General features: G+C 35.3%; 1 protein-coding gene across 2 annotated transcripts in view; it reads right to left on the reverse strand.

Moving 5' to 3' along the window:
- The window catches only part of LOC111628224 (zinc finger protein 658-like), a 28,282-nt gene extending 25,821 nt beyond the window's left edge, over positions 1–2,461 (reverse strand). For both annotated transcript variants that reach the window (XM_023371964.1, XM_023371965.1), the window contains exon 1: positions 2,231–2,461. In XM_023371964.1, the coding sequence (XP_023227732.1) occupies positions 2,231–2,273 (43 nt within the window). In that variant the 5' untranslated portion in view covers positions 2,274–2,461. The remainder of the gene's footprint in view (positions 1–2,230) is intronic.
- Between the last annotated feature and the right edge of the window lie 9,661 nt (positions 2,462–12,122).

Below are 12,122 nucleotides of genomic sequence, written 5' to 3' on the forward strand. Positions count from 1 at the left end.
ATAGTGTTGATGTTATTTGTGTTGAACTATGTCCAGATGGTCAGCAAGTTTTAATGGTGTGTTGTTACTATCTCCCAGAGTTATAGCTTTATATAATCTTGTTGGTTTTTAGTGGAAAAACTCCCATATTGTCTGTATTTGTTGTAATGGAGATTAACTATATTAGTCAGGCTACAGCCACCATCTTTATGAGGAAGAATAAGTCTTTCTATGAATAATTTTGGGTGATATTGTTTATGCTTAGTAAGTGTTGTTCTTGTTTTCCTTTGGAGTTGCTCAAGATCTGTGTGTGTCAAATGTATAACTCCAAAAGAATAAGAGAATACAGGGACAACATATATATTAATTGCTTTGATAGTATGTTTTGCATTTAGATGTATTCTTACAAGGGGAACCCACAGTATGTAATCACCGATTTCGATGAAATTTTGTGGATATGTTGTTTATTTATTTATATTTAAACTCTACCAAATCTGCAGGACGTGCTTTTCGGGCATTCTTGAGAAAATTATAAAAGTTTTTCTACAATTATTAATACCAATATGAAAGAGCAATTCACAAGGTCCTGGAGTAGCATGATTAGTTAGTGTCACAGATGGAGGTTTTGTTTTCAGGTTCAATCCCTGCATGTAAGGTTTTCTTTTTTTTACATTTATAATTTAATCTTATCCTTTTAAAATTTGTTATGTATGATTTTTATGCTGTTTTTAATTAATTATTGAATGTAAAATTTATTATTCAACATAAAATATGAGGACATTTAAAAAATTTTTTTTTACAATTTAATTTTTTTTGCCAAATAAAATATAACTCACATCAACCATTAACTGGTATGAACATGATTAACACCTGAGTATCAAACGTATTTTCGTAACCCCTTCTGGGCTCCTCTTCAAGTTTTTTCAATTCAAAATAGGCTGAATCATAAAATTTAATGTGGAAGGGCTCTTCTCCTTACATTAAATTTTATAATGATTTCATGCTCCTTACATTAAATTTTATGATGATTTCATGGGCCTAGAACAGGGGTCGGCAACCTGCGGCTCGCGATCCACATGCGGCTCTTTGGATGTGAAGCAGCGGCTCTTTAGTTCCATACGCAAATATTATTTATTTTATCAAAAAAAAAATTTAAAAATCGTTCTGAATCGATTAACTGATTGATTAACGAGGATTCGGCACTGATTCCATCTCTCAGCCACTTGTACTCGCTTTTCATCGCACCCCTCCCCCGTGACACGCGTCGTCACTGTCGTCAGTCCGTCGGAAGCTCTTGAATAACACCGTCATCGGATGTTTCTATAAGGTTTAATTCGCTTTCGATGCAAAACAATTCTGAATAAATAGATTAGTTTTTTTATCAAAAAACTTTATTTATGCAAGTACTATTTATTGTTGGCAAGAAAAAATTTTGTGGCTCTTTAAAAACTTTGAAATTTTGTAAATTGTAATTTTTGGCTCTTCCGACTCAAAAGGTTGCCGACCCCTGGCCTAGAAGAATTTACGAAAACATTCGTTACTCAAGTGTTAATCATTTTTGCCAAATGTATATATATATATATTTGGCAAAAACTATTTGGCCAAATATATATAAAATTACAATAAAACTATTTGGCAAAAATGATTAACAGGGTAATATATATTATAATGATTGACTGTTTCACAATAATATGACAGCATTTTGAGTAATATTTTATCATAGACATAGTTAAAATCAAATGGCTCATTAAACCAGTCATACATAATCATTGCTACTTCATTCCCACGATCTTTACATTTTGCTTTAACACAGGATAGAAAATAAACTTCATTATGTTTTGAAAATATTTTTTGGTGTGTTATTTGAGAAACAAACCACAAAAAAACTGGTGGACTCAACTGGTTGCAAATTAGAGATTGTATTTAATTTAACTCATCCCAATTTTATTTTTCAAATATACTGTATACTTGTATATACCCTCAAAATGTTATTAATTTAACAATTTTGTCAAAAAAATGTAATGATATCAAATTAGTTCATTGTATTGTAAAAAAAACACTTCATTAAAGCAATTGTCACTAAATTTATAAATGCAGAAATATTTTGTCATAATTTATTAAGAAAACCAACAACAAACTACAAATTCAATTCTCAAATGTATTGAACTGAGAAATGAATTTATACTTGAATAGTTTCGATCACATGACCTGAAAAAAGCAGACGATTTTTATAATAATAATATTTTCGTACCATTTTCTTGGCAATCATTTTCAGCATCCGGCAAACTTTCCATTTTAATTAAAAAAAAATTTACAAGTTAACATTACTACTTAAAAATACTTCGCAAACCGGAACCGGAACCATTATACCAACAAAAGCATCCCCTATCGAGATCGTTTTAAATTTTTACGCGAGTTGATGTCTGTTGTAATTTTTCATTATTTAATTTCTATCGAAAGAAATTCCGATTTTATTATTAAAATACTGTGCTATAAACAAATAATCTTTATCCATAAAATAAATCTTGAAAATAGTTTAATCAGTGAATCTTTGTGATTTTCCGTTATTGTGGTGATCGGTGGCCGTTGCTTTTTAAGTACGGTGATTTTTTTTCCCGTGCTTCTGATTGGCTAATCAGAATCAAAGCTTCATCCAGGACACTTGATCTGTATTCTGCCACTCACATACGTCTTGGGCCGTCGATACAGGGGAGCTGGGGATTTTACCCGGGCCCGTAGTGATTCCAAACCCTATAAAATTAATGTTATTTTCACTAACGAAATAAAATCTTTAACGCTGTTTTTTATTAATTAATAACTAGTTGTGGTATCTGTCTGGAAAATGATACACAGTAGTATTTGATAGTTCGAGGCCGACGGCCGAGCAGTTAAGGCTGGCAGCCTACCACTCTTGGGACCCGGGATCGAATCCGAACGGGGTCGAAATCCCCAGGAATTTTTCGAGTGTTGGTCCATCCGGACATCTCGGACCTCGTTCCTCACCATCTGGTTGCCCCATTGTCGACCTGGCCAAATCCATAATGGGCTTGCTAAAAAAAAAAGCTCTCTTAGTGCCCACAGGACGGAAAGAGTTTAAAAAAAAATAGTTCGAGGCCGTTCGACTCTGAATTGTTTGAAGTCCGAATCAATTTTCCCCATCAGAAATAATGGAAAGTAAATCAATTTCCAGACCCTAAACAATAGTCATTTCAATAAACTTAAGCAGCAAATATCAGGCCGGATGGCCGAGCAGTCAAGGTGGCAGCCCACCGCTCTGGGATCGAAACCGGACGGGTCAAGAGATCCCCAAGAATTTTTCGGGGAGTGGTCCGTTCGGATATGTCGGTCTCCGTCCCTCACCACCCGGTCGCACCATTGTGGACCTGGCCGAACCCATAATGGGCCTGCTATAAGAGGCCCTCTTAGTGCCCACAGGACGGAAAGAGTATTAATTTAAAAAACGCAGCAAATACCCATAATTTAAGGTCAAAATAACGAAATTAAACGCCTGAAGATTAAATTAAAGCAAAATATGTAAATACTATACACTAAAATGAAAATTATATTTACTATACAGTACTTCAGTGGCGTGCCGTCATTAGAAGCGATGGATGCGCCGCTTCCCTTGTATTTTCTAAATAATAAATACATATTAATTTTAATTATATGAAAATAATCGCACATTATTTTATTATAACCGCATTATGTATCTTATTACAAATTTCTATACTACATGTGAAAAAAAAAAGATAGGATTGCTATTGTATATTCGAATATTAGTGGCGGAGTAGCGGAGTGGAAACGCTGTATTGTCAACATCCAAAAAGCCAGATTCACGCATGCGCTTTACAGAGCACCAACCACACCCGGTTTAGCCGGTGGAAGCCTAGGACCTTGGGTGGCTGCTACACGTATAACGCATCCAATTCTATCCAGGACCGGTTCCGGGCTGTTAAATAATCTATTAATTAAAAATACATTTAAAGAAAGAATTAACTGATTCCTCCTGGAAGTCGGCTTCCTATAGAAACACAGCTTCCCTATCATCAAATGTCACGGCACGTCACTGCAGTACTTTAGTAACGATTCTGTAGCGTTTCCTAAAATCACTATGCTTGGCTTTCTCACAAATAATCCTCTCGGAAATATCACAAGCCATTGCTTCTATTTATCTACACTATACACCCGACAGAAGACTTCGGACAGCATGTTATTGTAATCCATCTCTACCTTATCGTTCAATAATATCAAACAGAAACATTTTGTACACTTATAACTATTTTGTATTAGTAAACTTTTATTATAACTGAGAATTTTACGTAAAAATTTTCATATTGATAATAGAATTTTAAAAAATTATGTGCAGTTGAAAAAAGCTTGTGTAACAAAAAAAAAAAAAAGCTCGGACAGAGCCATTTCTGACAAATAATACCTCTGACAGTACATTAATATTTAACCTTTGGCTTGTATAACAGCGTTCATACGATCATCCATCCTATCAACAAGAGCCAGGAATTAATTTGGAGTAATTTCATTCTAAATTTGCTTGATTTTTTGCTTTTAACCATCCGCATTCCCTTCAGGACATTTTCTCAATGCTCTTTTAATTTTACCCCACATATTTTCTATAGGGGAAAGGACGGAACTGCTCGATGACCATTTTTTTTTAACAAACAATAGTTAATTTACAAAAGTATTTACACTGTTATATTCGTTGCGTTATGTTGGTGTTATGCTCTTATAGGGGTTTTTTTCATCGTTTACAATTTTTATTCTTGTATGTTCTCAACAAATATGTTACACTAGATCATATTCTTTCCACGTTTTCTCAAATTGCACCTCGTGTATCTTTGTTTTCCACATTTTTGCTACTGTTATTAGCCTGTATTTTAGTCTGTATTTGTTTAACTCGGTAAGTTTGTTGTTTTCGAATCGTGTTTCGTTTCTCGCAGTCCACAGGTATAAATCTTATTTCGGCAAGTACTGTATTATTTCACATTGTTCACACCAGTTTTCTTTTTCTTCGAAAGTTGCTGTTTCAGAGTAAATTTTTGATTTTTACATTTTTCTCATTTCTGAAAAAGCGTGTTTCTGTATTTTGTTCTTTGGCATTCGTAGAAAAGGTTCTGTTGTTTATGTCTCGTTGCACACTTTGCACAGTGAATGGGGATTCGATGACCATTTTAATGTGTTAAAATTATGTTGGGCCAGCAAGCTTTGGTGGTTTTAGCAGTATGGCAACTTGCACCATCCTGTTGGAAAATAAAATATCCATGATATTGTAACTTTTCTAATGATGATAATCATGTTTTCTCGAGGATTTGTTGATATTTTGCTGCATTTACTGATCTCTCGATGAAATGCAAATTTTCCATACCTTGGGTTGACATGCAACCCCACACCATAACACTTGCTGTAGACAGTCATGATAGAATACCTCTTGTTTTCTTCTAATCTTACTTTTTTCTATCGCCTCCAACGCAGACTTCAAACTTTGCCTTCACCAAAAACAACCTGCTTTCACCATTGTTGTGTCCAGCATTGATGCTCTTTGGTCCACTTCAATCGGTTTTTTTATTTGTGTTTTTGTGAGTAGTTTTGTCTTTGTCTAAAAAATGTGCCTGTCACAAATGTTAAGTAAAAAATAATAACATTTTCTTACCTGGTAGAAACTGTAGCCGAGTTTGTGCAGATGGATACGACAAGTTTCTTTTGTAACTTTCTTTTCAATAACTATTCCATTCGTTCACTAATTCACTGACAAGTGAGTGATGCTCCTCGATTTTTTTAATTATTTTATGCAAATGCTTGTGATCAGTCTTTGTTATGGTCGTTGGCCTTTCAGTTGATTTTTTAGGATAAATTTTACCAATTTACTGGTATTTTGAAACAATACCCCATACTGTGAAATTACCAATTTTTTATTTTTTTGCAGTTTTTCTTAGAAATTTGCTCGGCGTATTGAGGATGATAATTACTTCACGTACAGTACATCAATACTTACAGCCTTACCAGCAATGTTCCCTCTAATTTTTTTGTAGATAAGCGGAACATATACTTCTCTAAGCAAAAAAAAATTTTTGCCGAGCAGATTTTGAGCAAAAAATTTTTCTGAGCATATACAGTATATATAAAATCTTATTTTTTCCTATAAAAATTAAAATATTAATTATAAAGTAGAGATTAAAATTCATTTTAAAACATACTTTTATACGAAATACAGGTAACCCCCGTATAACACGGCACTTCTATAGCACGGATTCACTCTAACACGGTTCGAGAATTGGAAACATCCCCCGTATAACACGGTGGTTTTATAGCACGAGTTCACTCTAACATGGTTCGGGAATTAAGTAAAACTCTCGTGCAACATGAAATGTAATAAAGGGCGCGTTCTTTTATACTTCCGCGTAACTCCGCGCGAGCATTCTAATTGTTTTCGTGGCTACTTTGAATGCTATTTAAACAATATCCATTTAATAATTAAATTTTACAATTATGACCCTTTTTTTGCCTCTAAAAGCTCATTTTAGAATTATAGATTTCTCCATTACGATACTATCGATAGTGAGGGTGTCGCCATCTTTCTTTCACCGTCTTTCCTAAATGCCTACAAATAGCAGTGCAATCCCGTTGCAGACCGACCGCTATTAACGAACGCACCCAAACACTGTTACCAGTTGATGATGCTCATGCTGAGATCATCATATAGGATGAATAATCCTCTGGTAAAATATTTACTTAAATAATAAATAAATATTTTACCTATGAAAAAAAAAATGAATAATAAATCCGATTTAAATAAGGATTTAACAGCACGTTTTTTTTTTTAATTTTTGGAACCTAACCCCCCACGAACCTAACCTTTTCGCACTAGTTTTTTGTTTCGTATAACACGGCAAGTTTTTGGAACGTAACTCCCGTGTTATACGGGGGTTACCTGTATTATCTTTTGTCAATGATTTAATGTATTTAATCAAAATATACGCAGCAATAATCATGTTGCAGACAGAGTGAGAAATAAATAAACAACAATTCAAATCGGTGTGCATGCTCGCCTCCGCGGCACATAAATTCTCGTGCTCGGTAACAATTTAAGCAGTGCGCGGCTGCGCAGCTTAGAGAGGCCATTGCTTACCAGGTGCCATTTTTATTAGATTTGTGGGAAGCGAGTGTTCGGCTTTTTTCATTGTGTCGAATTATACACAACGAGGCTCTTGAGGTGTAAGTGTATGAATGCGAGAATTCGAGTAAAGGTTAAACGGTGTATATTTTCGTGTACAGGGAGGGAGAATTCAGCCGAGGCAGTTTTATCACACGGCGTGGTAGTCACATACCACAAGGCTTTTTGTTCTATCTTTATCTATAAGGAGATAGCCCGATGTAGTAAGCACAGAATTTTAAGGAGTGAGATAATTGTAGGGTTGTAGAAGAGCCCTACAAATTCCTCACCACTTAGAAATGAAAAAGACGCCACTGAGAGAAAATAGTCTATCGGCCGAAACAACTTGTATGGTTAGAAATCTACAAAGTCTTCGGGAGAAGGACGGTAGTTCACTTGGAGGAGACAGACTCTATTTTGTCAGGCTGCAGAGCGTATAAAAATTATAAGTAAAGGTTTCTTTTCCAATAGTGAGACTAGTGATATCTATGACGTCTTTCTTAATAATTGTGCATAATTAAGAAAGACGTGATAAACAAAACAAAAAGTTCACCAGCTGCCTTATTGCAAGTATAATGAAATATACGATGAGCACGAATATCCTTAACAGACAGCCTAGCACGGTAATCAGACAAGCTAACGATATTTATCGGTAAGGAATAAAGAAAAGTCCAACATGCGACTCTTTGCCAGATATTCTCGTCAAATGTGGAAATCAAACAGTGGCAGTTCCGCTCGCCATCTTGCTTGCTGACGTCATGCTAACAAGCAAGTTAAGTTATAGGTACCGCGAACAGCGGCTCACCAGTAGACAAGCAGTCCGTTCCCTGAACACTGGGAGTTCGGTCGTGGATTAGCGCCTCGCCCGGACAGGCTGGCCACGTGTTTTCCAGGTTTTTCCACGTCTGTAACACCTGAATAGAAGCCAGTTACCCTTAAACATGACCTCCCGAAAGCATTTCCACTAGGCAGATCGTCCAATGTTGCGTTTCTGTAACTAAACTAAACAGTGATCAGTGCCTGTAAGCGGTAGCGTAGCGTAGGGGAGCGGCAGGGGAGGCCCGCGCCCGGGGGGGCACTTTTTAGGGGGCGGCAAAATTTGACAATAAATAATAATATCTTGTAAGAATTGAACCATTTTCTTTCATATTTTCGTCCACCTACGATTCGGACCGATTGAAATGAGCACGGAATAGTGGGAATAGTGTTACCATCCAACTCGCCGTCCGGGCGGTATTATGCGCAACCCGACCTTTTTTTTTTGCTTGTACGATTCATTCGTACTCATATACACCTCCAATATCCAATAGGGCTAAGTCATCTAGATTACTTACGTTACTCCTACCCAAGTCTCCCTAGTCGCTAACTGTAACTGATTTAGAACCAGCATGCACTGCAAATTATTCTTCATTGCAAAATGATATACGCATGCGTCAGGAATTTCTGTTCGAACAAACCTCACCTGCGGTCAGGGTCGGCGGTTTTAAAAAGGTGGCAACACTAGCACGGAATTTTTCGCTACTTATTCTGTGACGAAACTGAATTTTAGTCTTTTAAATTTAGATACCTAAATAAGAGGGCGGCGAAATTTTCCTCCGCCCCGGGCAGCTGATACCCACGCTACGCCATTGCCTGTAAGAAATAAATACATTAACTTCTACTGACCAAAAACAGTATTTACGTTGAACCAGTACTACTGCCTATTCTCCGCGCTCGGCATGTAGTAGTAATAACCTGCTTTTTTATTACGCCACTGTTATGTTAAGATTTGTTTGAACCTATGGCATGCGTGCCCAAAGTGGCATGTAAGATGAAATCATTTGGGACGTAATGTATCATACGATTTCGAGTTTTCATTTGTCTTTTTCAATCATCTCTTCAGTTTATCATCTGATCATCCTTTTTTTCAATCAGCTTTTTACACTTATTCTATAATTAAAGCATATTTCTTTAATTTATTTAATTGTCGTTATTCGAAGTCTTTGGCACACATAAACATCTTTAAGTGATCTATAAACCGTTTGTCCTTACATATATTAATAATATCGTTCATAATACAGCTCCAAAGTTTAAAAAATTCTAGAATCACGACATTCTTTTACATAATCATTCAATGTTGGAGGTATTCAAATCAACATATCTCAACTTAGTATTTGTGTATGATTGGGAGCATAGTATCAATATATTCACGAATGTATAAGGAATTCAGAAAACCTATACACATAACATTCTTTACATAAATTATTTTGCAAACTGAGATAATGTTTGAAAAAATTCAAAATTTTCATAGTTATAAGTAATGTTTTTGAATTACAGTAGAGCGTCGATTTTCCGAAAGTCAATCATCCGAAAGAATTCCAGTCGGCAAATTTAAATTTTCGCCAGTGCTGTGGCGCTTCAATCTTTGGCTATGTTTTGGGCTACTCAAATATTTTACGTTTTTATACTAAATTAACTTCTGAAGTATAATTTTTTATTATTTTTATATTTTTCAATATATTATTTTGTTTGTACAAAATAAAAAAATAATTTTTAACGATACAATAGTCTTTGTTAGGCTTAACATCGACGAAAATTCAACGCGAAGCGACACGCAACGGAGAGAAATTTCAACATGGGATAAATTAATATATTTTTTCGTACGTAAATCAGTTATCCGGAGAACCCCAGTCCCCAATTGATTCGGAAAATCGACGCTCTACTGTATTAAAATTAGGCTAATACATGTCTAGAATAACATGTTTGCTGGTTTTATATCAAGTAATCAATGCCGGCCCGAGGCAAGATTTAGGATGGAGCGAGATCCTATTATGGCGCCCCCTGGTTGCCCCTAATTTATACCCTTTAATTTTCTTTACCACTGAGGCGCCCCCTAGGACTTAGCGCCTGGAGCGGCTGCTCCGTTCGCCCTATGGTAGGATCGGCTCTGCAAGTAATGTATACATAATATAAATCGACTTTCTTACATATATAAATATGCTTTGTTCGTAATATAGCTTCATATTTTAGAAAATTCCAGAATCACGACATTTTACCTCACAATCATTCAAAGTTAGGGATATTTTAATCAACATATTTCGACTTAGTATTTGTCTATCATCGAAAGTATAAAATCATTTTATTAAGGATTGCATGAGGAATGACATTGATATTCCTTGTTTCGATCATAGGCAAATATTAAGTTGAGATATGTCGATTTGAATACTCCTAACTTCGAGTCAAAACGTCGTGATTCTAAGTTAGAATTTTCTTTGAATCTATATTACGAACGATATTATTAATTATTTTCAAAAATAAAATACTGTAATCAATTACATGAAATTAAGAATGTTTATTATTTTTATTTTCTTCGGCCAATTTTGCCGTCCCTAGCAATCTGCTTCCCTGAGCAGCCGCCCACCTTGCCCACACCCTGATTAATGTCATCACCTCTTCTCACCACATATTCTCGCTCTCTCGGAAAATTCGCTCACTCGCGTCTGCATAGTGGCAGTCTAACATTTACATTTTTTAAAACAAAACCCTCCCTACTCTAAAAATTAAGCTGTTTTTACATTACTAATTATTACACAGTGATAAAGTTTTTATAACAAAATCTCATAACAGATGGCACCACACGCAATTTTATTAATCCAATAGAACTTGCTTAAGAAGTTACCGCGTGAAAAGTTTCCCGTGTAAGAAATCCAAATTTTCCAATTCCAGCATTTACATCATAAGGTGTGTTAAAATTTCCGGCATAACAAGTTTTCCATGTAAGAAATTTCAACATATCAGTTCCATCAACGATATTTTACCCACTTAACTGCTTCATGTCATTTCGACACCAGATACTTAAGAACTTAACTAATAGTCAGTGCATCTTAGTATTCTACTACGTTACACTATGATGTGTTATATTGCCTTGATATTGAAATAAAATTGAATTTACAAATAAAAAATTGTTTTTTACAGTTCTTGCATAAGAAGTTTTTTACAGTGGTGCATTTCAATTTCACTTTTAAAACATTAGTCCCCACATTTTGGTGAATTTCGTGAATTAGGCCTAATGTCTATTGGCTTAGCCAAGACGCTATTCCACTTTTTTTTTCTTCTTTTTTTGCAACTATTGCCGTAATATTAGGCCTATTTCTGCCGCAAATTTTCCTTGAACCTTGTTCGCTAATGGAACATATTCTGTACCTCTGGATTGCGATACTTACTTCGTTGAAGTGATTCGTCAAGTGCATCTATTTAAGTAATTGTACGATGGTAAAAAGTGATGGAGGTGGATTGAAATGTATATTATATTTGACACAAGGATAAGGAACACGTGTACACTAGCACAGCAAAGACCTTTAGTGAGATTAAATGAATAATAGTTGGGGTTACTCTTAGAACAGACGAGCCCGAAATGGCACATTAGGAGATATCATTCGGCACGTAATGCATCATACGATTTCGGTTTATCACCCGATCATCCTTTTTTTCAATCACCTCCTTTATATTTACTCTAATTAAAACATATTCGTTTAATTTATTCAAATATCGTTATTCGAAGTCTAAATCTTTGGCACGCATAAGGTTTTTGTAGGTAAGCATGTTTACAACCCGGTTCGCCATCTCTGTCCTAGAAGAAAGGAACAAAGTGGGTGAGTCACCACTAAGACCTTGGTGGTGAATCTAAGACCTATTATAATCTAAGACCTTGAGTCACCACTACATAAACAATCCATAAAGAGCACGTAACCTTCCAACAAAGACTGTGCCGCAAAACGCACAGACCACATAATGATACGTCAACTACAACAAATCGTATTGCGAATATTTCAGACAAGACATCAACTAGGAGCAATAGACCTTTAAAATACTTATAAATAAAATGTAATCAAAGTATTTATTAGATCGAAGAAACCAGGAAAAGGGTAGGCCTATTCGTTTTTGGAACATGGTAGAATCTGTGCGTAATAAATAGAACAGTTTGTTGAACAATATATACTTT

This window comes from Centruroides sculpturatus, unplaced genomic scaffold (assembly GCF_000671375.1).
Source record: "Centruroides sculpturatus isolate CEXI.00-Female unplaced genomic scaffold, Cexi_2.0 scaffold458, whole genome shotgun sequence".
NCBI lineage: Eukaryota > Metazoa > Arthropoda > Arachnida > Scorpiones > Buthidae > Centruroides > Centruroides sculpturatus.